At 34.0% G+C, this 27293-nt stretch overlaps 3 protein-coding genes across 5 annotated transcripts in view; all 3 read right to left on the bottom strand.

Moving 5' to 3' along the window:
• Positions 1-27293, bottom strand: part of LOC129795035 (probable asparagine--tRNA ligase, mitochondrial) — a 1173171-nt gene that overhangs the window by 30446 nt on the left and 1115432 nt on the right. The gene's annotated exons all lie outside the window — the stretch shown is intronic.
• LOC129795002 (sodium-dependent nutrient amino acid transporter 1-like) overlaps positions 1-27293 on the bottom strand; it is an 899230-nt gene that overhangs the window by 30446 nt on the left and 841491 nt on the right. The window lies entirely within an intron of this gene.
• On the bottom strand, positions 84-27289 carry LOC129794985 (echinoderm microtubule-associated protein-like 2). 3 transcript variants are annotated; one of them, XM_055835963.1, is made up of 13 exons: positions 26949-27289; positions 18984-19101; positions 15746-15968; positions 10523-11057; positions 8993-9058; positions 4912-5026; positions 4396-4843; positions 4043-4331; positions 1468-2110; positions 1304-1391; positions 1007-1233; positions 705-862; positions 84-630 (listed from the first exon to the last, which is right to left on the bottom strand). In XM_055835963.1, the coding sequence occupies exons 3-12, from the start codon at positions 15867-15869 to the stop codon at positions 737-739; spliced, it is 2661 nt and encodes an 886-aa protein (XP_055691938.1). In that variant the 5' UTR covers positions 15870-15968; positions 18984-19101; positions 26949-27289; the 3' UTR covers positions 84-630; positions 705-736. The 3 variants fall into 3 exon arrangements, with proteins under 3 accessions (XP_055691938.1, XP_055691936.1, XP_055691939.1); XM_055835961.1 differs by lacking the exon at positions 18984-19101; XM_055835964.1 differs by lacking the exons at positions 8993-9058; positions 18984-19101.

The raw sequence follows: 27293 nt of genomic DNA, 5'->3' as shown, positions 1-27293 counted from the left end.
TTTTTCTTTAAATTTTATTCCAGAGTAAGAAAGTGATTTTCACACGTAAATTACCTTTTCATATCCTTTTTTTTTTCATTTACGCTTCACTACAGCGGCTAATCCATTAGTTGCGGATTTCTTTTGTGCTTTAATCCGCATGTAACGCCTCGTTTGTTTTTTTTTAACTTATGTTGTATGTTGTATATAGAAATTAAGGCACATTTAAAAGTATATAAGGTAGGGTATATATAGCATTTTATACAACAAAATGAATATTGAGCGATAGAAAAAAAATTAAACCCCATTTTCTTTTGATTTTGAAATGCAAATTAACTTAAAATTAAATTATAAACTAATTTTTTCTCATTTCTTTTCTTTCTTAAACACTGAGGATTGTTGCAAAATTAATTGTTTTCCTTTATAAAAAAAAAATTATAACTTTTGTTGTTTGTAGAAAAATTGTCTTTTGCCTGATTTTCCTTCTTCTAACTTTTGGGTATTATGAATTAATACACAAATGTCCACCAAACACTACCATCGCGCATGCACACACAGACAATCCCTTATTTTATAAGTGGTTCATTTTACTAAATTACAGAAATTGAGCTGGATTGCTTGATAAAGGCTTTTCTATGTTGTCGACTGTGGCTGTGAGCAAAAAAAGAACATTCATGATGAAAATTTATTAAAATAAATCAGAAAAAATGCAAAGAAATCGTTACCTTCGCTTCGATGAGCGAGCTGTCCTTAATCCTCAGCCAATAGTCCATTGCATGACACTCGTATCATGTCCTCCGGTTGAAATGAGCCTCGCATCCTCCCGAAGGAATTCCACGGCTGTCACGTGGCTACTATGGCCACATCCAACATGCGCCAGAGACTGCACAAAAAACAGAGAAAAATGTTAAAATTTCAATTTCAAAATCAAAAGATTTAAAATTTAACGGATTTCATAAGAAAATCATTTTTTAATGCTCTCTAACAGGTGGCGCTGAAACTCTTTTCTTCTTGAGTTGTTTCTTACCTTTGGCTGACATGCCGGATAACTGTAGAGCTTCACTTTACCCCAATCATCCCCCGTTGCCATGAGTTTAGCATCATGACTCCGTGCTGCGGTGTTAACATCCGTTCCATCTGCATTTTCTGGCCAAATACCTAAACTTTCAAATGTCAGGGTGCAGGAATGTGTAGCCCATGTATTATCTCGGAGACTTGATGGATTTGTCATTTGCCGACATGTTGTGGGATTCCCTTAAAAATGGCAAATCAATCAAGGAAAAAATTAGCTTTTGAACTCTTCCATCAATTTCCACAAACTTACAGAAAAGAAGTTCATAGTCTCCTGAATTTGTTCTGAAGACTTTACTATCTTCTGACCAATCTAGATGCGTTACAAAGCTCGAATGTCCCTGAAAAGAATTTTTTTTTATGTAATTAGTAGAACCAACATTGATCCTCCGACAGATCTCTCAGCAGAAAACTTACAGAACACTTTCCAATTTTGGAGTAGCGCCTCCCATTGCCATTCACTTGATACACATAGATCCCATTGTCACGTGATCCGAGCGCCAGGAAGGTACCATCAGGTGAGAAGCGCACCACTTGAATGGCTTCCTGCCCATCAACATGCTCATCGAGCAATTCACGCGTTGTGGAATCAAATGTCATCCATCGTCCGGAAACACCACCCACGCAGATTGTCTCCCCCATTGGGGAGAAACAGCACGACTGCACTTGCTCCCCAATGTCCTTACTCCACACCACCGAATGCGACAGTGAGTCCCACATCTGCAGCAAACGATCACGTCCACCGGTGACAAAGTGCGGGAGTGTGGGATGCGTTGCAAGACCCCAAAGTTCATCTGTGTGCCCCATGACGACGGGTGAGAGTCCCAACTCCAAGGATCCAGTGAGGATGCAATTGCGCGTTGTACCGACCAGAAGTTGCGTCCCGCGCCCCTCGGAGACAACACGAATACCCCCAAAGTGGGGCTCAATGGCCGCCTGGGCACCCAAGACATTGAGATCCGCATCAAACAGCACAAGACGCCCATCCTTTCCACCACCCGACACAATTCCGCCATCCTTGAGGGCACAAAGGGAGAAGATTGAACCATCATGGACGCGTCTGGAAGAAATGTTTATTTTTTTTTAATATTTAATGGTAACTGGCCAACATTAAAAAAAAAATAAAGAGCAGTTCCGTTGTGTAAACAGATTTTAATTTAAAAGTTAACGTAACTGCTCCACAATAGTCACGTTTCACTATTTGAAACATAATGAAACAGAGACGAAACATAATACTAAGCAACCTCTACGGCGGTACATGTCCGAGGAAATTCCTCGGAATTTGCATTTTCTAATTCTTGATGGGTAGACAAATGTCCACCTGTCACTTCTCAAATTCACGTGTAAACGTTTGCAAATCTTTCTGGGCATATCCGGAAGAATAGTTGTTCTGTAGCCTCCACAAATCCGTGCCTATATACTTAAAGGTATTTATTACTACAATAAATGCACTTTCAATTCACTGCCAGTCTGGGTTAACATTGTTTTACGTGCTTTTTGTTCAATTTGAACACTAGTTGAAATTGAACAAAAAGCACTTAAAATAATCACCTGAATTAAAATTCAGCTCTAAAACGTTTATTCTTTTAAATCGAAGATAATCTCTTCAGGATCAAGCAAAATTTTGATCCCAAGCTCAGCAGGCGATAATAAAAGTAAAATTAAATGTACGTAGCGTTAGTCAAGAAATGAAAAAGTGGGTGATGCAGGTGAGTGAAAAAATTTTTTTTTACATAAGCGCTAAATTTTTGTTTGTTTTTATTCTTAATTTTTCAGAACTGGAGGTACTATGGGCAAATTATGCCCGTATAATTAAATATTTAAAGGACCTGCAGCGAATGCCGGAATAAAAAACAAATTAAATAAATCAATGAAAAAAATATTTTTGGTTTTAGCTGTGATTCTTTCGAAAAATAAGAATAATTCAGCTTCTGTGTCCACTCTCAATTCATCTTATGTTGGTCATTCTGAGGAAATAGCTCTATTAAAGGAAAACTTTGCATTGTTTCGAGGGGAATATCTTTCAGCAATTTGAAAAAAATTCGATTAACGAACGTGATAGAAACGATTCATTCTAGCATTATGAATTCCCGCGTTTGAAGAAGAGAGTAAGAATAAACCTCTTAATAAATAAAACAGTGGAATAAGAAATGTTTTGAAGTTATTGGTCAAGTACGACCTCTTTCTCAAAGATTTCGATAAGTACTTTCCTTATCAAACAGAATATAGGACCATATTTTTTCAAAGATGAAGGTGGCAGCACTCCTTAAAAAGAACCGCTACAGAACATAATTACAGAATTCTAAATCTCAATTTTGAGGGATCTGGGAGTTGAGAATACCTTTCAACAAGATGGTGCTACAGCCCACACGGCTGCTACTATACTCATTTTGAAAGATGCATTCCCTGAGATGCTTATCCAACGTCGTGGAAGACTTTTTGTGGCCGGAAAGATTACAAGACTTAACGCCGACTAATTTTTTAAAGGGGTTATTTGAAATCCCTGGTTTGAGCCAAGAGGCCACAAATTATCGATGAACAGAGGATGAAATTAATAAATGAACTTCTTTTTTCTTACGTATTGAATTTGTTTTTTATGCTTCCGGTGTTCGTCAGAGAAAAATTCCTGCTCACCCAAGGAAAAGCAGCAATTTGTGCCAAAGTTTTCGAGCCTAATAGTGACAACAAGCAAAACCACTGAAGAAGAGCCACTATTAGGCTCGAAAGCTTTGGCACAAATTGCTGCTTTTCCTTGGGTGAGCGAGAATTTTCCTCTGACGAACACCGGGAGCATAAAAACTTAATAAATGAACTCCTGATATTTTGGCTCGTGTAATACAGCACCCAATCAATGCCAAATTGTAGATCAATAAAAAAAAAACAAAGATTTTTTTTTTATTATTATGTCCTTTTCAGAGATCAAGAAATCCTTGAAATTTTAACGATTTCAAGGATTTCTTGGTCTCTGAATAGAACCAATTGTCTGACTTACCTGATAAATTTGGCAATTGTATTGGTCCCTCTACCCCAGACTATGACATTCCCATTTGAATCTCCCGTCACTGTGTCTCCATTAGCGGTGAAGGTCATACAGGTCACATATTTGGGTTTATCGCGCCCCTCAAACACCCCCATGCGTTTGTACAGCGCCCCACCTTGATCCAATGTCCAGAAGCAAATGTGATTCTTCCCGATCGTCACAATTTGATTCCGATCCAGCGGATGGAATTCTGCTCCAACAATTGTGTCCACTGAACACTTTGTCTCCGTAATACGATGTCCTAAATTGAGGAACAAGAAGAAGTTAGAGCTATTGCATCGAAGACAACCCTCAAAAGGACATACCTTTTTCACCCCTTTGCCACTCCCAGACACTTATTGTACGATCGGGAGCATCATCAACAGCCACAAGGTATGCCCCGGCGTCCGCTCGTGAGAAGGAGAGACAATTGACAGAGCCAGCAAATTCCCCAACCCCAATTACAGACACAGTTGTGAGTGAGACGGAATTCCATACACGAATATGGGGCATACCGTCGCGTCTCTCATGCCCAGCACACTGCCCCGTGGCTACAAGGAGTTTATTAGGGTGCACAGCGAGGCTACGCACATCATCCGTGTGCCCCAAGTAGTGTCGCTGGGTTTGCTCTTCGGCATTGTACAACACCACAGCGGCTGCTACGAAGTACGCCATCTCACCCGTTGGCATCTGATGCAAATTGGCACGACAATCACGCCCACGATATCCATACACCCAGTCAAGCCTCAATTTTCGAGATGGCGCTGGATTGACCTAAAGGGAATTGCAATGATTAGGAATTCTTAATGGAATTAAAAGGGACATTCTCAGGGCTTACGAACCTTTGAGATATCATAAGAATCTCGTACGTCTGTTGGTGCGTGGAAAATTACAGGTCTACCACGAAGGAAGAGCTTCACGGTACCATCATCCTCGTTGTAACTTGTTGTATGGGTACTAAGAATACATAAATATTGTTTTTTAATTCTTTCTGCAACTTCTAGTTCTCATATTTAAATTCTAGAAGCCACCCCATCGACCTATTACTTATTAGTAAAAATTGATAGATAAAAAAAAACAAACAAAAATATCAATCTAACAAATGGTGCCAGCGGTGGGATACTTTATAAGAATCTAATATAAGGTGTTGCTTTTTCTAATTCTAAGTTAATTAATTTCTGAAAGTTAGTTATCTAAAGCAAAATTATCAATTAATTATCTAAAGCAATGAATTAATTATTAAAGGGATGAAAACTATTATTTGAATTCCCACTAAAAGATAAAAAATTTCATTAACGCACAACTGGCAAAATCTCTTAAGTTAAGAGTCAACATAAGAACACATAAATTGACCTTCCCAGGAGAATTCTCGCCATGAAGGGTATACAAAAAACGATCTTACAAAAAGATAGAGTCATCATAAGCTATTGCAAATTAAATCATTCACGTGAAACTCTCAAATATGTCAGTATTTTTTATATTACAGGAGATCGGGGCAATTGTGAGATAAATTCAGTATTATATAGTGAAGGAGTTTATTCATTTTGAGAGTCTTATGACCTAATTAATTCGATCCTATGTGATAAATCTAAAAATCTTCTGATATTTTTGTCAATATAATCACATTAATAAATTGAAATAAATTTCTGGGTCAGTAGTTTTCCACATATTCTACTTTAGGAAAAATTCTTGAATGGATTTTGAACAATGGGATAGATTTTGATAAAAATCTTCTTTTTTTTTCTTTTCTAACAAAGAGTTAGAGTTTTAGATAGAGTTTTTAAATTGTTCTGTTGTTCTATTAAAGAAAAACGAAGAATTAGTTGCTCCAGAAAACAGTCAGATAGAACTTTAAAGAGGCCTGAAAAAGTAATTTTCTTTCAGAAGCTCATTTAAAGAAAGAAATAAAATGTCAAAAACTTATAACTAACGAATTGTAAGGAAAGAAAAGAAAAGGTTTTTATCAGAATCTAACACAATATTAAGAATTTTTTGAGATTCAAAAAAACGTAAAATAAATAAATAAATGATTTAGGTCAGTTCTTTGTGGATCAGCCTTTCGAAAAAGCACAACATAATTCAATTTTGTAATAAAAATGTCTGAAACTACCCGAATCTCCGCTATTTTTATATATACTATTTCCCCTCTCTCAGCTGATTCTATTTTTTGCAAAATGACTGTTGGAAGTGATTCATGGTCAAATCGCCGGAAAGTACCATTCATTTCGCGAGAGAACGCCAGAGCGATGTTATTCTCTCCAATGAAATAATAGAGATATTTTCTCATTGATGCAGTGAATGAATTTTAGTGCTCTTCGCCCTTTTCACCGCATCGCAATTCCTCTATATTTTACTGCAGACTTTTATTGCGGTTTATTAATCTTATTTTTCGGCGTATATGTGCCCAAAAAAGCCACCAACCTTGCCATTGTGTCTTCAAGAAATTAACTGTTTATCAGTGTTGAGGTTTTCTTTTTTTCAGCTCTCTTTGGTCTTTCTTTGGTGTAACTTTTTGCCACTGAATTCTCTTCAACGACCCACTTTTCTTGCAAATTCTTCTTCAGAATAATCTTCCCGAATTTCTTTTAAAATATATTTATTTTTAAAGAATATTTATGGGGAAAATTCCTTTTCAATTTGGAAAAAATATTTTTCTTTCTCTCACTAAATAGATTCACAGATACACGAAGAAAAAAAATTCTTCACTAATTTATTTTTACTTCCTCACACGGAGACACACAACAATTGACTGACTCTCCGGTGTACGTTTTTGTGTAAGAAGCTCAAGTGCTCCACAAATGAGAGTGGGGAGAAAATTGGTCAAAAAATTACCCTCTTAGTGTTGAGAATGTCGCAAAGGAGATGCAATGAAGAAATATTGAAGGAAAATCTATTGCGACGGTCAGAAATTGATGCGCATTGCATAAGACATTATGATCTTTTTTTTCTTCTTCTTTCTCTCAAGGACAATCCATATAAGAATTATTAGCACATCGATGTGATTTTAATATAATGGAAAAAAAACTCTGGACAAAAGTTATGACTTTCGGCGAAATGCTTGAACAGAACATTTATTTATTTTGCTTGAGAAATTGAAGAGAAATTTCAATCAAAAAGGCTATTTTAATGTGGTTTTTTTTGTATTGTAGATACCATCAAACACCTACTTGGAACTTTTGTGTGATAAGAACGTAAAATTAGTTCGAAAGTTGAGAAAAATTAGCGAAAACATTCATAAGCCACGCCTCCATTGTATCTCTCATTCCCTTTAAATATATAAAACATCATTGAAGTTTCAATTGATGTTTTTGTGATATTTACAAAATAAAATGTATTCTTTGAAGCACCGAAGCATATGTTTTGTTCACTGACGTCACATTTTTTTGTTCTCTTTTACTTTTAATGCGTGAAACACTCGTAATAATGTTTCATCATGTTATTGAGGAAGAAATCTTCATGTTTCATCTTTGGAAGAGATAAAAAAAACAAGATGGCCACTTTACTATTTCCCATTTTTTTAGCGAATCTTTGCTGTTTTTTTCCAGCTGATTCTGGTGGAAAATGCGAAGTTTCTTTGGCTATTTATTATTCTTTTTTCATCCTCTATAAAATTATTCTTACCTAGACAACCCCCTAATGAAATTTTTTCTCATATATTACTGCATAATCTCCTTCTTTATTAAATTATTAACTCGCCTAATTTATAAAACTTTAATCTAATATTTCTTTGGCTAAACTATCAGTCATTTACATAACACCAAAACTCGGAAAAATCCTTCGAGTTTAAGCCTTTGATTTCTTTTTGATTGATTCTTAAGCAATTGTGCAGGACATTCTCATGAAAAATTAATTCAAAAAGTAGCTATAGACATCAACATAAATCAATGCCCTGAAACACCACTAATTGGCATGAATTACATTACAAAATAATCCCCACCCTCATCATCTTTTGGAGCTTCTTCTCATTAATAATTCACTGAAGATCTATTGAATGTTTCGTTTTTTTTTTGTTAATTTTCTTTGACTTTTTTGTGAGACGTGGGAGTATTCAATACAATTGCGCGCGCTCTTTTAGGATGATATTTCAATTTCCTCTTCATCTCCGGCATCACATCTTCATCACAATTTATGGAATTTCAATTGACACCAATTTATTGTGATGAGAAAATTAATATTATTCCTATTTGTGGTATTGACATTGAAGAATAAAGTTCTTGTTGCGGAAATTGATGATTAAATGCAATTAATTAATTAAAATTTTTAAGAAATTCGTTTCTATATTTAGGAATTTAGCACGTGCAAGGAAACGAGGGAAACGCATGAGTAGCTTCTTAATATTAAGAGAAGTGTGTCATTGCTAATTGAGGGAATTCTGTCCCACATTTTAAGTGGAGACTCTTTTTAAGAGAAAAACTCTTAAAAGACATTTTGTGCTTCTTAGATCGTCTTAAAGGTCAATCATTTGTGAAAAAACGTCTATTTATCTTTCTTCTAAAACCCCCCTGAAAAGATTGAGCAAAAAAAAGTCCAACATTTTGATGTATATTTGCAGAAGAATTGGGGATTTCGCATTGTTGAGTGATCTTTTGATGAATGCGCCAATTACACTGCGGGATGTTGGTGGATTTTTTTTTATTTTTCTTCTTTCCCATATATAGCAACAACATCACCTTGAACTCCACACTCTTTTTGGGAGAATTTTAAATGCAAAAAAATCTCTGTTGTGGCTCATTGCGTTGATATAATTTATATACAAATAAATCACCCATAGAGCCGAAATCCCATAGAGTCAAAAAAAATAAGCATAAAAAGCACTAAACACCACAAACTATATTGCAAATATCATGCCAAAAAATGCAAATTAAAGGCCTCTAAAAAGCAGATAAAATATTCAAAATAAAAAGAAAAAAAAATAAAACATACCCATGCCTGAAAACATGCCCCACTGGAGATTTCGAGGCCAAATTGAGGAGCGACTTGGTCGCCAATCTGTTGCAATTCATCCGGGTATCACGACATAACACACACAATGCAAAAGAAATAAAATAAAATAAAATAAAATGGAGGCAAAAAAAAATCAGGGTAAACAAACTTCTGATTAAACATTGAGAGGGAAGATTATTTTTTTTTGTGTGTAAAGTAAAGAGATGAGAAGAGACATAGAGAGAGATATAAATCTTTTGGTTACAGAGAGACATATAAAATGTTTTGGTTGTTGTATGACTTTCGCCAATTCATTCATTCATTTTCTAAGCGGGTGAGTGATTTATTGACAGTCACAGAAAGCAACAAATCAAAAGAAATACAGAATGAGTGATTAATTAATTTTGCAATTTACTCATACACATAGATATTGAAACAATCATGAGTTTTGATTTTATTTAAAACTTATTTTATGAGCAGATGTTCAATGAATGAGAATATTTTAAAAGTTAAGAAGTAAAATGTATTTTTTTTGTAATTTTTAACATTGTTAGAAGGATTTTTGGTTGTCTAAGAACACTAAAAGTTGAGACAACACTGATTTTCTTTCAGATGCCTAAAGAAATTACGTCAGGAATAAAAATCACCTTAATAAAGTAGAAAAAAAATGATTTCCTAACGATGGAAAGTTAGTAAAGAAATGTTAAATCTTGTGAAAATAAATACGTATTCTTAAAATGAATTTGAAACTTAAGGAAAAAATGTCAAAATTTTTGAATAAATCTCATCGTTAGATAAAAAGAACGTTATATTTACTGAAGTCTCAAAAGATATAATATACCAATAATGAAACGTTAGGAAACATACGTCAAAAGTTAGAAGAAAAAACGTAAATGTCAAACCAATAATGTCAAATGTTAGATAAAACGCCAAACATCAGACTTTAGGAAAATTAATGTAAAGTTCTCAAAATGTCGAAAATAAAAAAAAAAACAAATGTGTTATAGGTTACAAAGGAAACGTCAAAAAATTAATAAACGTCACAAGTTTCAAACAAAAAACGCCAAATGTCAAAAGAGAATCGTCAAATGTTACAAAAGAAACGTCAAACGTTAGAGAACAAACGTCAAACTTTTTAAAAATAAAATAAAAAAACGTTTCATTTGCAAAAATTTTCAAAAACTGCTAATTTGAGTACAACAGCTGTTAATATGGTTTAATAAATTATTATTTTTAATCCTTGAGTCCTATAGTATAATGCGATTTTAGTTTAACACATCCTATTGAATATTCCTTTCTGCGTCTATTAAAACTAAAATTACAATATTAACGTAAAAATATGATTTTCGTTTTTAGTAGAAAATGTAAATTTATTGTATGAAATTGAGAAGATTATGAGATAAAGAATCTCTTAGTTCCTTGTTGTATACCATCTTCAACAAACAACAAAACAAAAAGAGAAAGACTTGCAATCACTTTGAAAGACGGAAATGAAATGAAAATAAAAAGAAAAAACAATCACAAACTCACCTGGCCTGAAGGGGTGATTGTGTGTTGAAATCCCCCGTGGAATTCCATCGTTTCCCCAAGCCTGTGTGGGTCTGCAGGAGTCCCTGAGACGTGTTGGGTCGTGGTGAGGGTGATGGAGCCGGTGAAACAGACGTACTACTCGGTGTTCCATCCGAATGTAATGAACCATTTGACTGATGGCTCGTTTTGGAGCGCGTATGATGCAGTGTAGCACTCCGACGTGCCTCTGCTGTACTCCCCTGACGCACCATTGGCTTCCGCAGCTTCCAATCTGTCGGCCCGGGGGCCTGACTGTATGGGGTTGGACTAGCACGGGCCGAGAAGGAGCCTCCATTGCGTGCCGGTGTACTCGGGGCACTACGACCAGTTGAGGGTGTTCCCCGCTCAACTTGCCCTTCGAGCTGATTGACACGCCGCAAAACATCTGCGAGTGTTGATCTCAGGCACACAATTTCATCCTGTTGCGTAAGGACGCGCTTCTCGAGATCATGCACTCGCCCCACAAGGCTACTTTTCTCCGACTCCAGCATCTCATCTATTGAATTGTACAAAAAAAAAGATTTTTTCTTTAATTCTTGCAAAGTTTGATCTTAAAACAAGGTGTGTTTATCTGTCGAATATTTCGATTTACTTTACAGAATCATCTATTATCTTGCCGAATAATTTGAATTTTTTTGTCGAATAGTTCGAATTTTGAGAATATCTGAATTTTGACCGAATAATTCAAATATTAACGAATAATCTGAATTGAATTTAACCGAATAATCCAAATCTAATTGACGAATAATCCGAATCTTAGCAAATAATCTGAATCTTCTCGAAGAATAATCAGAATTTTCTTGACGAATATGTCAAATTTTGAGAATAATCTGAATTTTGACAGAGTCTGAATTTTACCGAATAATCCGAATTTTTTGACGACTAGTCTGAATCTTAGCAAATAATTTGAATCTTCTCAAAGAATTATCTGAATTTTTACGAATAATCAAAATTTTTTTTCTTGACGAATAATCCGAAAATATTTACTCAGATAAACACCCCTTGTTTCAAAATTGTCTAAACCTTTAAAGCTAAAAACTGTAAAATTGAGAGCAATTGTATACATATGTAAATTATAAAAACTGTAAATATGAAAACGAAGTGTAAACAATCTTGTTTTGGAAATACTTAGTTAAGAAAGAAATTGTAACATAATGTAAATATTTAAACTTGTAAATAAATTTGTATATTATATATTCAAAATTGTCTAAAAAGTTAATTCTTAACCAAATAAGGTTTAAATGAATAAAAATTATTCTGAATTTAAAGCCTAAAAGAAAATTTAAAATATCTCTTAAAATCGATTAAAAAAATCATGCGAAAGTATATTTTCCGCTTCATAGAAAATTCTATATGTATATGAAGAGATGGTCTGTTCTACTTGAGGGAAAGTCCAATATCAATGAAAATTCCAAACAAATCGTGGGAAAGCAACAGATTTCCATCACTCACTGCAAACTATTTTTGCTATATAAATGTATGTATTTGAGGCATTTTCCCCTCTATTTTCGCACGCACTCCCTCACCCTCTAATAGGGAGAAATTATTAATTGTGGGGTGAAAATGACAAATTACTATGTAGGTACATATATAGAATTCTTACTCCACGCATTGAGAACTCCGGTCATTGTGTCGTCATCACCATTGGTGCTAAGCCACCCTTCGCATTTTTCCTCGGCCATTCTTTTTTCCATCCCACCCTTTCCACCTTGAACTTGCTCTCCACACGACATTCTGGCCCCGTTCTAGTAGAACTTCCCTTTCCCTGCTTTTAGTTGTCCCAAAAAACACCTTTCTGCGTTCACCTAAATTTCTCTGCGTCCTTGAGCTACAAAAAGCAACCGAATTGAATGTCATACGAGTCACCACCGGACGGATTCATTGAAATTCTCGTGAAAATTTAGCTTTTTTGTGCCCAATGCGGGATTTATTTTATTTCACTGTCAACTACACGGACACTGGGGCAAAGCTCATCATCATTTTCCACTTGGTTAAGCCGCTTGATTATTGCACATTTCCACTAATTGATAGAAAAAAAGAACTCAACTGCTCTTCCTCAAGAAGAGAAAAAAGCTCCTTTAAAAGCTCAAAGACACAAGTAGTAATGTGTTAAAGAAAAGAAAAGCTCCACTAAGACATCACAGTATAAAATGTAGTAAAATTTTCTAACTAAGAAGCTCCTCAGGGAGCTTTATTTTCACGATGGAAAACCATGAAAATTTGTACTTTTACGGAGGGTTATTAAATTCACGTGAAAACACCTTATTTTCCCCCGCGAGAAAATGTCCCAAAATATAATGGAAAAAAGCTTAAAATATTTTTCTAGCAAAAAAATTAAATGCGACGCGAATGAGTGTCTCCATCAAACTGGAGTATTTTCATTTTGGAGAGAAAGGAAAACACAAATGAATGGAAGCCGGGAAAGCCACAGGGTGACCCTATGCGTGTATCACAGTAATGTACGAGGAAAACGCACATTTACCACCCACGGAAAATCCATCATTTATGGTGTGCGCACCCGCATTGGGTCACACTGTTACCATTTTCCATTCTTGCGCAAGACAGGAATTTTCTCATCAATTTTCCCCAACAAAAGTGGAGTTTCCCTGCTTCTCCCCCCCCCTCATTGTAGGCACTGAGAAGTATGCAAAAGGATGTGAGAAAAGGGAGAAAAAGCTCCTATTTTTAGAGTGAACCAAGAGAGAGAGAGATAGAGATACAATGTCTAGACTCATGATGATTTTTCCATTAATATTTCAATCTTCATCATATTTCCACCTCTTTTTGCTTACGCCTATTTTTTCTCTATATTTGTGTGTATTTTATGCCCCCCCCCCCCCTTCCACCCTCTTTCATTCCATGAAAACATAAAATATTATTCCCATATAGTTCTTTCTTCGTTTTTCTGTACACAAATGGAACGTATATGTACATCAGAGTAAAAGTGGGAGAGAATATTATATTCTGTGATGAATCCTCCTGCAGAATTTATTCTCAAGGCAACATGGAAAATATTGATTGAGTGAGAAATTTAAAGTGTTTGATTTATCGTGGAGGGTTCAATAACACGGAGCAATGATTAATTTTGCAATGAAGCTCAATTTCAATAAACCTTCTATTAACAGAATAAATTTACAGTGTTTGAATCTGGAGATTCTCGAAGATATTCTTTATTAAAAGAAAACTCAGTAAGTATAGTGTTTAAAAGAATTTTAGGGGATTTTATTAAGAGTTTTTAGAGGAAAAAAATTTAAGAGTGGATACTGCTAATTTATTTACTAAATAAAAGAGTCTTTTAAAGATACTTGGTATAGGGGAATTTGGGGTGAAAGAACAAAAAAATTAGAAATATTTTTTCCGAAGTTCTATGAAAATATTTGTTTTTTTTACGATAAGGGATATTTTATAGTAAATTGTTCTTTTTTTTAAATATTTTTTGCTTCAGTCATCCCTATATGTATACATATCAATTTTTTAAAAATTTTTTGAAAAATCTTTCAAATATCATCGGTGAAACATCAGAGAGTATGTTTCTTTAACTCTTTCGCGTCCACGTGAAACATTGAAATATTGAAACATGAGCTCTATTTATCACGATGCTTTTAGAGGACTTTTTTTCAGTCAGAACGTCTTCTTTGGCCTCTTTTGCGTGAATTTGATGCATTTATAACTTGGAAAAACAATTAAATTCATAAATAATTGGAAAAATACATAAAATGTTTCACGTTTTGGTCAGCGTATAACCAAAAAAAAACTCTAAAGGGTTAATAGCAACCAAAAAAGACAATATTCAAAGGATGATTTACATTTTTAGGCATGTCTTTGCCAGCTTTTTTCAGTTGATCTCTGTGTAAAATGAAAAGCCTCTTTAGGAGTCTATTACCTATAGTTTTTTTTTTAAGTTTCATATAAAATTTACCGAGTCCCCAGTTTTTCCTCTAATGACGTCAAAATATACGGAAACTTGAATGAAATCTTTCACGACAAAGATATTTAATGCTAAAGGTACATACTGCCAGATGTGCAAATGTGCTTAAAATTACCCCATTGTCCCCTATATACGTTTTATATTATCTCTTAGCCACAAAATTAATTCTGCAACTTGAATATAATTATTTTTCGATTCTCTGGCATTTGCAAAATGATTTGTATTTGAAGAATGCGCACCTAAAAATTTTAAATGAATTTTTTTCTCACTCTTCCCGAGGACGTTTCACAACAAATTGGCACTTACCTCATCGCGTCAGTATATTTGTATGACAATGGAAATGAATATAAAAAAAAAAACTCCGACAGATTCTATGCAAATTTAGTGAGTAAATAATTTTCGTAAGTGGAAGCACCACACTTGTTGAGGTAAAACAATTTGCTTCACATTCTCTTTGAATTGAACCCCTGTGGGTGGACCTGTGGCGCTCGAGGTATCGCGCATTTCCTCCCCGTCCTCCCTTTGCCCGCGGGAGGAAAAAGAAACTTTGTTAACAAGGTATTTAATTTTAATAATTTTGCCACTCACTGCCCAAAAAAAAACGAACATTTATAGCCCATTCAGCCCCCGTTGAAATACATTTCAATTCATTGATGTTTCTTTTAATGGCATTACACAATGGAAGATGATTTAATTAATGTTTGTAGAGATGCCTTCTCTCTCTCTTTTTATTTCTTCCTCATCAAGAAGTATGGTTTCGATTTCAAGCTCATATTTACCATTTAAAAAAAAAACTCGCCCACGAAGGTTTTTTTTCTTCTATCTTCACTTTCGTGCCACTGATCCGTGAATTTTGAGTTAAATAGCTTGAATTTTCTCAATGTTTTTTTTTCCGGTAGAAAGTTTCATCTAAACTCTTGCAATTGTCCCTCATTGATTATGCCAAATACACATACATATTACATAGATACCGTACATACATACAAATAGTTTACCAATTGAGTGAAATTTTCGTAAATTGCTAGTTTACTGCGAGGAAATTCCATGAAAATGTCATGTCTGAAGTATTTTGCAGAAATAGTTAAGAGAGTAATTTTATGGAAGGCAATTTACATCGAAAGCATAATTTCAAATTAAAATGAATTTCTAAAAGATCTTGAAAAATTTCATTGATATTGTTAAATATTAAAATTCTTTTGAAAATCCTTTAAAAGTCAGTTAAAATTTAAATAAAAACTTTTCAAAATAAGACTCACCTGCAAAATTTTCTCGATTTTCCACTGTTTTTCCACTTCCATTTATCCTGAGTGCAAGTGGTGGTTTAAGTGTATTCTGTGTTTGTTCCTCATCATTTTCATTCAATCTAAATCCATTCATCATCGTTAATCCTTCTTTCTAAACTTCCACCCCAAACTCTCCTTCAGTCCAAGAACTTCTTCACCTTTACTTTTGCTACGCTAAATTCATCAAAGTTGACATCTGGAACGAAGAAAAGACACACAAAAAAAAGCCAAATTAGTGATGGAGTGAAAATTTTACAAGTTTTCGCTGACATCATCGATATGATTTTATTAGCTGATGTTTTAATCAATATTATCGCATAGCAAATAGCATGATTGGAATGAAGACGAGGTAATTCCTAAAAATAAATCTATATTTTGTCTGAAGAATTTGTCGATCATTGAGCATTTTTTGCGATATTTTGAGATTTTTGCGATCTATGCAATTTATTGTTTAATTGTTTCACGTACATTGGATCATAAGCTCATACGCTGAAACAAGCTATTTTTCAGCTTAAAATTAATTTATTTGGTTTTCCATAGTGTGAAATGCGTTAAATTTTTAAATAATAAGATACCAAAGGAGACGTTCTGACTTTTTTTTGTCCCAATAAGCCATTAAAAATGAAGTTCCTGAAGCACAAGCTTCTCTTGAAGATCAAGGGATTCAAGAAAGTGGCAATCACTGAAACAATTTGCTCAGATTTAAACTGACAATAAGTATTAAAAATGCTTTAGTGAGATAACTTTCTTAGAGAAAAAAATTCTGTACATTAACAAAAGTCCTAATAGTTCTCACAGTAAATCCCACTTGAAAGACATTTTTTTTAATCTTCTGAATTTAGACAAGTGTCTCGTGAGACTAAAGAAGAGATGAGCTAAAAAAGCAAATAAATAAGTCAATCAAAACGCGTCCAGTTATAAGAGTTGGTATACCACAACGCGGATGGGTCAGTCTATGCGTTGTAATTTAATTTTTAAGTAGTATTAGTAGGCAAAGTTGATTTTTTTTATGAAATTCATCAATTCGAAAGACAAAAATGGTTATATCTCAAGTTCTATTGCACATACAGAAATTTCTTGACTAGTTCTGGAAAGGTATTGAAATAAGCTATCATTTGATATATGTCTCAATTATTTTGAAGGTCACCTCTAAAACACAAAATGGCGGATTTTTGATTCACCAAAACAGTTTTTGGCATTTTTTGACCTTAAGGAATGGTTGTAGAGATTTTGATGTTCTAGAAAATTGTAGAGAATTGCAAAATCTTTAATTTGATACCAAGTTGAGCAAAATTGAACTAGTCGTTCAAGAGATATGGCTTTTAGAACTTTTCAAATTCAATAATTTTTCAAATGGCTATATCTTCTAAACGGCGACATAGATTTTCTTTATTTTTGGACTGGTGAAAGATATTGAGTCAGGCTACAACATATTAAAATTTAAAAGATTTGCCTAATGGGGATTCGGAGATATTGCCCCTTAAAGTTAGGCAATTTTTGTTTTTGTTTTTAGCGCCTCTTGCGGATGTTTTTGAAACTTGGAATGTTCTAGATAGTTGTAGGGCTTCGCAATACCTTTCATTTGATACCAAGATGGTCAAAATCGGTCAAGCCGTTCTCGAGATATATCGAAAAAACACTTTTTGCTTTAGGCCGCCATATTTGCTAAACGGCTTGAGCGATTGTCAAGTATGAATTATTGATGAAAACGTCTCACTGACCTCTACAACATACTAAAATTTCAGACCTCTAGCTATAAGGAAAGTGGTTGACAGTATTTCAAAATGGCGGATGGCGGCCATCTTGGATTTTGAAAATGCAAAAAAATGAAAATTTACACCCACATTTCTATAGAAAACTTCAAACCGGAAGTCTCTATCTGTAATCGTTCTTGAGATATATGGCAAAGTGTGGAGTCCCGGACGGCAGGCCGGCCGGAAAGCCGGCCGGCAGGCCGGCCGGCCGGAACATTTTTTTTTCCACCACCATTTTCGTAATGTGGGATGTCTAAAACGTGCTCATACCAAGTTTGAGTCCGATCTGAGATGGTCGGTTTTTCCGACGATTACAATACTTGGTATGCCACGATTGTGGTATACCAACTAATATACAAAAATTCCCCCAAAGCCTCTTCAGATGCGACCAACTCCGTAATGGGGAAAGAGAGAACCACGCAGTTGGAATTGACACAAAATTTACAAACAATTGAAGCCGCAAGAGGAGAAACATTGTCACAGTTTTTGAGCTTCCAAAGAGCGCACCACACTCCCATTCTTTACTTCTTCCAAACAGATGAATTACTAATTAATGGCTCATAGTCTTCCCTCGTCCCACCACCATTGGTGTATGTATATGAGCAAAGTGGAGGAAAACCAACACACACCATTTACGTATGCAGCATTACTGATTAAACAGAATAGATAGTAAATTTGCTATTCAGACCATTCAAAGTACCTCAAACATTTTATACTCTGACCGGCAAAAAATATGCGTGTAGAGGCAATTTTTTATCGCGGTACGGTGCAAAGGAGGTAAAAAATGGAAAACAAGGTGAGAGGGAGACGTTAGAAAAACATTATTTATCTTATCAGTTTGTCAATGAATGTAATGAAATTTAACTATCTCACGTAATATTTTCACCTTTTTTTCAGGTCGCATTGGGAGATTGGGAGAGAATTTGTAATCTACAACAATAGAGAATGGCAAAATGGGGTCGATTGAACGAGATTGAAGAATATCAAGAAGCCGCCATTATATTAATAGATCGAACAAGAAAGTGTTTAAGGATTACTGGAGTTTTATGTAAAATTGGGTCTTCGTCTGGGATCTGACTTTACAAAACGAAGCGATTTAAAATGAAAAATAAAAATAAGTTCGATTTCAAACAGATAATCTAAGATCTATAAGTAACCAGAGGCTGTATTCTCTAAGAGGAAAAAACTCTCGTGATAAACTCCCGAAGGCTTTTTGCAGGGAAAAAGTGAGGAAAACTTCACGTGAGAATGATCCCCTAAGAAAAATAATACATCCGCGATAAACTCCCGTAAGACTTTCCCGGTTTTCACATTTCTTTTAAATCGCTAAAGCCTTCAGGAGTTTATCACGGGAGTTTTTCACTCTTAGAGAATTCTCGACCAGTTGATTAATGCAGATGAAAGTGGAATTTATTGAAATAAAAAAAATTAAACACACGTAAATAAATAGTACCTACATATATTGCAAAAGAAGGCGTTGAATTTCCATTTTATTAAATGCCTGAAGAAGGTTCAATATGAAAGGAAAATTCCACCTTTTCTCTCAATATTTATTCATCAAGTTCATCGACCCATCTACAAAAGAAAACATTTCTCAACGATATTTCTGCAATTAGTTCAAAATGAGTAAAACACGCAAAAATTTCCATAAATAACAAGCTAAACAATTGAAAGTAACAATTGTAGAATGATAAATCTTGAGGAATGACATAAATAAAAAAGAAGTGACGAAGAAGGTAAAATTATATTCATTCATGCTACAATCATGAAAATAAAACAAAGCGGAAAATGCACTTCTCTCAGTGAGAATGCGAACATACACACACAAACATGTTTTAAAAAAAATGATGAAAGATCGTGGAGAATGTGAGAAATTCTCATGGAATTTTTCAATTCTTCATGTGTGTGCGCCTTTCGAAAAAGCACTTTACATTTTGCTCCATTTTGCCAATATCGCTCCCTCTCTATGTTGCATGGAGAAATTCTTTTTTTTTTCTTGTAAAAACTTCTCATCACAACGATCGTTGCGAAGATCGCAAATGAGATCGCGCACACAAAATTCCCTTCGCGAGATCACGAATTTCTTTAGAGCACATTGCAAAATTCCACCCGTGATCTTGGCACCCGGGAAAGAGCAAACTCTACGGAATTGCAACATTCTCCGGTTGAAGAGTGATGAAGAAATTGGATGGGAATGAACCGGAAGTGATCACTTTGGGACACGAGAGGAATGTGTCACGAAAGGCGGGAGAAAGAAAGAGAGAAAACACAAAAAAAGAGAGCCACTTTATTTCATCACAAGATGCGCGCGTTCCATTCTTCGTGATTGCCCAGACAAAAAGATCACACACTTTTGGGGGCGTTTCTCTGCTTCTCTGCTTCTCTTGACAATTTAATCACGCTGCCCTTTTGTACCCATTGTTTGAGTGAATTGAAAGAAGAAGAAGTGACTAATTTAGCATACATTCTCGTGTCCACACACTCATCGAGACATTATGTTCGCGAAGAATGAAAAAAAAGTATTAGGGCACACTCTGTGAAATCTTTTAGAAGAATTTCAAAACAAATGGTGGCAGCGGTGGGATCCACCCTCTTAATATTAAGAGATTATCATTTTATTATTCGCTTTTTTTTCAGGCTCCTCTTCAAAACGACCCCAATCTCTTGATCTTTTGCGCGAGAATCAATTAAATCTTCATTCTCAAAACAAAATGCTTCACTTATGCTATGTACGTGTTTTTTCTCCTCTTCTTCAGCGTCTGTACTCTTTTTTTTCTCCATTGACCATAATCTCAATCTACACACGTCACTCAATTTAACCCCGTAAAAGGAATTGTTTTGGAGACTTGCTCTGTGAAATTCCATGTCAAATTTGGCATTGAAAGATGAGAAAAAAAGTCGATCATGAACAGAGATGAAAGAAGAAAAAATCTCCCATATAAATTACAAAATTTTACCATTCCCACCAAGTTTTGCAAACAACAAAAAAATAATGAAAAATTTGCATGAAGGAATGACAAGTTTTCAATTTCATCAAGAGATCGTGGGTGAGAAATTCTTCGCGAGTTCGCGAGATCATTTACGCGAGACAGAAAGGAGACCTCAAGAGTGTCATGATTGATTGAATGTCTCACATTAAAATAGAAAGTTCAAAGACAGCAACAAGTGTTAAAGTCTTAAAACATGTACAAAAAAAATCAACATTTAATTACATCAGATTTCTTTTTTGTCTCATAAGAACTTACACGTAAAAAAAACTCGATCAACGAGTTCTTCACAAAAGGCAATCAAAATCATGGATGGATTGCAATCATGAATGCTGAGGTATAATTTTCAATTAAAGAAAAAAATGCTCTTAATGTTTTTCTTTAATAAATAAATAACATTTTAATCAAGAAAACCCCTCAAAGCATCAAATAATATTTTCACCGGTTCTTGCATGCAAAATGGCAAAGGTGAATGAACTTGAGCAGTGTGAGATGAAGAAAAAAAAACGACAACGACAACCATGATGATGATGAGCATAAAAGAGCGGAAGAGAAAGAAGTTGAAATGTAAGAAGCAATTTTACTATTAAAAATAGCTTTCGGTAAAATTCACACTAATGCCCATCGACTCACATAAATCCTTCATGATTTTTTCTTCTTTCACTCTGAGTGCCCTCATCTAGCATTGCTGACATATTTTGGGGATTAAAATTAAACCTTGGAAAGTGCGATATGAAAGGTGGTTGCTTCTTTGGAATATCGAATGGAATTTTTTGCTGTAAAAATATTTAAACATTAAAATAGAAAAATGAACATTCTTTATCAAAATTTAAAGGACTACTTCCTTTAAAATGATTTCACGAAATCATTCCCTTCAAAATGAATATTAAAAGATAAAATCTTTTCATAAGAAAAAAAAAACATTAAACCGACTATAGAGCTTTCCCACAAAACTAAACTAGAACGAAATGATCAATTTTCAGTCTTGTGGAAAAGATCAAATGTCTCTTTGGCTAGAAATAGATTAATTTCACGAGTGTGGCATTCTCTTTTCCCATCATCTTTCAACGTTTTGGTGAGAGAGAGAAATTTTCACCACGTTTGACTTTCATTGAAGTTCTTTGCGGTGTACACAGATCTCGCATTAAATCAAGTTCATGGCAAAGCCCCATCTTCTATCTCACCAATACAACAACTTTGTGCGAAATTGCCATTCTGCACGATGTTCAATTGTACATAGCAAAATACTTTGCATTCTTTTCATTCTTTTCCCATTAAATATCATTTGGAATTGGAATGTTATCCAAAAGTGCGTGATTTATATGCCAGATTAACCATATCTTGCTTTTTGCTCGAGTTTTCTTATCAAAAAATAAGTAGAAAATATTTGTTGTTTATGCTGAGAAAGCAGAAAAATCAATTTCTCAACTAAATGGAAAGAGTATAACTTAATATCCCGCCAAATTTTTTTGAGGTTAAAGGACGTAGCGTCTTTTTGTTTTAATAAGTTTTCTCATTAAGTTTTTCTCTCATAACAAAAGGACGCTTCACAGCTTAACCTCAAATATTTGAAAAATGGCGCCAGGTATCAATTACAAAACTTGCGGTTTAATCTTTGTAAATTTATATTTAGTTCATTTGAAAATAATAGGTATATAAACATCATCATATTCCAATTCTTAAAGACGAGTCTTTTTTTTGTTATAGAAAATACAACTGAAAGAGCTAAAAATATCATAATTCGCAAAATTCCCCGAAGGCATTAACAATCGCACTCAAAACACCAAAACAACAATCATTTGTGGACACATCGTGAGGAACGTATACAATACATACTGAAGGCTGTCGCGATAGAGGTGAAAAGAGTCACAAAATAATATTCAATGAGTCAACAGCATGATCGACAATCTCACGAGAAATTGTTTGATCAATTGTAATGATTTGTTTGAATGAAGTTTATATTATTCCTTCCCTTTTGAACTGAAATGTATAACCCATCAGCAGATGATTTTATCAACAAGATAAAATCTGTCTTAAAAAAAAAACTACATTCGTCACGTCTTCACGTGACATGAAATTTTCTTTTCTCATGGAAACAACGCGAGAGATACCTACTTTACAGAAGAAAAAAAAACATAATCTATAATGGCACGTGGACTTGGTGAATTTTATTTTAGTATAAATCACTCAATAAATACATTACAATCAACTCAAAACATATGCGCACACTTTAGGTAAATAAATGAGGCAAATAAGTATGATATAATATTTACACTAAGCCATTCTGAATATAGTATAATATACACTGAAGAGAGAATGTCCAAGTTTAATCACTTCCTTTGGCGATAACGAGGTGAAATTTCATGTGAATTATGTGGCATTTTTCTTTGCAAAATTATTCAACATAATAAATCAATTCATGCACACTCGCTTCTCTTCAGTGTAAAATATTTTTTTCACCTCTAAATCATTGCATTTACCTTCAAATCAAATGATTTTTTAGGGTTTTCTGCATTTCAAGTTGAGAAGAATTTATGCTTGGAACGTGCGTCTGAAAAGCCAATGCAAAACGTATATACTTAACGGAGTGTTGTCACGAATATGTGAAAATTATAAACTAACTCATAAATAGAATATTATGTATGGCGAGAGATTATCTTTAGTTCATTATAATTTTCTTTCAATATGCATATAGAGAAACGGTTAATTGAGAAATTAATTGTAATAAAAATTCAAGATTATTTTCACAGTTTATCAAAAAGAAAAATTAAGAAGCATTTAACTCGTTTAACAGAACTCAATGATATTCAGATTTCTTGTATTTTGCATTGATTGAATTCTGTAAAAAAAATATTTGCAGAATTCAAAATTTCTTCAAGTTTATAAAGATTTATTTTAACAACTTTTATGTTTAAGCAAAAAGATTTTGACAGAATAAACCTCCTTAATATCAGTTTCATATAAAGTAACCCACCGCTGACACCATTTGTTTGACCAATTATTTTATTTCTTGCATTCACTTTTATTGATCACTTTATTTTCTTTTTATTTGAAATTCTGAGCTGAATTTATCATTTCTCTATGAGAATACAATTGGATTACTTCCACATTGCATTAAAAATCTTATCAATATAAAATTATACATAATTTTTATAGATAAAGCGAATTAATGCAAAAATGTTGTCTTCTGAGCCAAAACACATGAAATAAAATGCTTTTTGAAAATGGATTTGGCAACTGATGTTCCATAAAATAAAGAATGAAAAAAAGAATTGTGGAAAATCTTGTTGAAACAAATTGTCTGGGTGAGGATGAGGAGATCCATTCTAGTGGCACATTTTTCCACTTGGTCTCCCTCAACTGACTCCCTGCAAAAGCATAAATTTCCCTCCCAAATTGCTGGTGTATCTGGTAAATGAACAAAGACCACAAAGAGTGAAAGAAATCTCATATAATGTGATTTCTTCCGCGGGAGCTTTTGAGTGACATTAGAATTCCTCCATGAGAGTTTCTCTTCTTAAGTACAAAAAAAATTTACACACTTTTGCGTGTCTGTGTGCAGAAATGAAGCCACCAGGTAATTCCAAATAATACATTATATATGGAATATATGTGTTTTATGCATAAATTGAGTATGTTTTGTGAGAAAGCACCGAGAATCGCGAAGGTTATCCGCTTTAGAGGAGAAAAAAAACATGCTTTTTTGTGCTTGTAGAGCTTATAAATAAATTATGTAATAGAATTTCTATACGTATTCGACTTTCGAGGTTTGCCAATTTGTCGAATTAGGAAGTCTTCAGCGCTATATTACCTACTAAAGCTTAACAGCTGAACCTCCCCTCCATATATGAAAATTTTCTTTCTTCAAAAATTAAGAAAAAAAACCGCAATTTTGGAAATATACTTATTAGGAAAATATATTCATTTTTACAAGTCCATTAAAAAAGTTTAAATTAATAAAACATTTTCTGTATATATGTGATGCAATTTGACACCTCTTGAACTCCTTTCTAGTGGGCAAAATGTGTGCAAAAAAATCAACAATTCAACCAGTGTGACGGATATGTACATGTATGCAGTAAAACTTTTTTTTTTGCACAAAAACGACACCCGCGATTTATATTCTCCACTTGAGAGAATAATTTAGCAAGCCCCAGGAGACATTAAAATATATACAACGCAGACCTCAATGAAAATGTTCACCTTTTGTGTGGTGCAAAATTTTCTGCAGGAAATTTCGTATTATTTACGTATATAACGAATGTGATTTCTACCAAAGAATTTTCCCGCAGATTCATCGATAAAATGCCAATTTATAGGCTAAAAACCAACCATATACGTTGGCGAGTCTATTTATTGCCAATTGGAAAAATTTAGCACAACTGGAAAATCAATTGTATGCCAATAGGAAATAAAAAAAAACGTGGAAAAATGTATTTAATAATACAGTGGGGTTACGCAGTACTACCTCAAGTACATAAATGATTTTAAAGGAATCGCAAAACATCTCAAAATAATCTTTATTGGTTGACATCCCAAGAAATCTTTTGAAAAGTAATTTCTTTTAATAAACAATAGCTACATTGTGTACATAGGGGATATCGGGGTTAATAGTAAGATAAAAGGTATATTCAGAAAAACGAAAATTCTAGATTTTTGTTTAGATTCTTTTATTGATTTAAAAGTCAAGGTTTATAGCGATAGCGAATAGTAAAGCTATCTTAGGGAATTTTTTATACGAATTAGCGGCTTTGTTAGTACAATTCTAACGTTTGACATTCTGTTTGACGTTTATGTGCAAGTTTGACGTTTTTCTTCCACAAACTAAACATAGATTTTCTAACGTTTGACGTTCTTTTTAACGTTTGATTGTTTTTTTAAGTTTAACGTTTCTTATGTACCGGTTGATTTTAAAAACCTTCTCTTTTACCTATTTGCAACTTGGAAAAAATATTATTCGATTAGAGCTAAAAAAAAAATACAGTATTTGAACTCCTAAGCACCTACACCTAACCTACCAGTGACAAACACAAATTAACATAAGTATTTCCCAACAAGATACAGCAAAAGACGGCATAAGTCATTCCTACAGGGAAATTCAAGTACTTAATATCTTAAACTCTTATCTAATTTCACAAACCCCGGGTTCCCCTACAGTGAAGTAAATTTTGTATTCCACAAACCAAAAACCCCCTAATTGAACGTAATATTGCGAGAGTGTAGCATTTGGTGTGGCAACAGATGGTTCATTTGGTCAGACAGATGAACCTTTCGAGCGGAAATTAACAAGAGAATATTGCTATATGCCGGATCTCAATTCGTTCGCACCCATGTTGTCCAGTGACCATTCATCCGTGACCTTTTAGCCTGTTGTTTGATTTTAACGTCCAACATGAAACACCTGCTTCAGCAAGGTGACAAAATATTGGAAAAATATGCAGAGAAAACTCAAATGAAAGTGAGCAAATATTGAAAATACTACATAAATTAAACTCAGCTAAGTTCAGCATAAAAATTTAACGAGTTTAAGTAATTTTAATATTTTGACAGAGATCCGATTTTGTATGGGAAGAAGTCTTATTCGAGAAAATATGAGAACTTAAATGACAAAAAATTAAAGATTTTAGGTCACTCGTCGGATCAATCCTGAAAATTAAATTCCAATCGTCCAACAACTTCTAGGAGACAGCAGAAATAGGTAAATACTAGCTTCATGTAAAGAACCCACCGCTGCCACCATTTGTTTGATTAGAGCCACATCACTCATTTAGGTGATTTATGTAAAATATTTACCCAAAAACATAAATATTTCTTATTGTGAACTTAGGTATCCCTATAATTATGTTTTACAATTTTCAACTATAATCAATTTCATTTGCCATAAAATAGCAATTAAACTTGCTGATATACCCATTACTATTATGTAGGTACCTAATGTTTAATCGGCTAAGCAATTTTACATTGTTGACTTTAAGTGCATTAAAGTGGTATATAAAAGTTTTTATTTTCACAAAACTCAAACTAAACTTCGCAGTCAAAGAGTTTTAGAACTCTTTTTGCGAATTTTCAAAAGTATTGATTGAAAATTGTCTAGACGAGAAGAATAATAGTCAAAAATTTAGGGAAGTACATTACTATTCTGACCCTTGATATATTCCACCTTACTGCATTATATAACTTTTTTTTTCTGTATGGTAAATAATTAAAATCCTCTTAAGATAAAGAAACAAAAAAACCAAAATCAACAAATAATTTCCAATAATAAGTTTTCTTTTACTAGTGAATAGTACGTGCTTTATGAAATAATTGCAACGATCCCAAAAGATCTTTCGTAACATTCCCCATTCACAAATTGCTTGTTTTTATTCAATCTTTCAATGTTTTTTTTATCAGACACTTTCGTGTTAGAAGAAAAAAAAAAGAAGAAGAAACTACCTTTCAGCGTCTTCGCATCGTTCTCATCTTGCTTCCACCCGCTATATGGTGTAGGTAAGATTTAATTCCAGAATGGAAGTTCCTTTTTTGTTGTGAATTTGTATGTGTAGAATTATGTTTTAATAATGGGATGCGAGGTGGAAATGTAGCGAAAAGGTGCGTCCGCAGGGGCAGAAAAGAACCAGTTTTTATCCCAAAACACCGTTACACAGACAACATTCCATGGCGAATTCTGTCAAATGCACACACAAACTGTCACACCTTTGGGGCACTTGAGGGGATGACGGGGGCGGAGGTACACCGAAAAAAAATGAACACGAAAATGCAAAGACCACATCCACTCAC

The sequence above is a fragment of the Lutzomyia longipalpis genome, chromosome 4 (assembly GCF_024334085.1).
Source record: "Lutzomyia longipalpis isolate SR_M1_2022 chromosome 4, ASM2433408v1".
NCBI classification, from domain to species: domain Eukaryota; kingdom Metazoa; phylum Arthropoda; class Insecta; order Diptera; family Psychodidae; genus Lutzomyia; species Lutzomyia longipalpis.
Note: the sequence above shows the minus strand (reverse complement) of the source record. Positions and strands in the feature narration are given on the sequence as shown.

Coding starts and splice junctions, on each gene's coding strand:
- LOC129794985 (XM_055835963.1), bottom strand. CDS start 15,869: ATGATGAATGGATTTAGATTGAATGAAAATGATGAGGAACAAACACAG. Junction 5,027..8,992: donor GGGCATGTTTTCAGGCATGG/GTATGTTTTATT, acceptor ATGTATTCTTAG/TACCCATACAACAAGTTACA. Junction 1,392..1,467: donor CCAAAATTGGAAAGTGTTCT/GTAAGTTTTCTG, acceptor AATTCTTTTCAG/GGACATTCGAGCTTTGTAAC.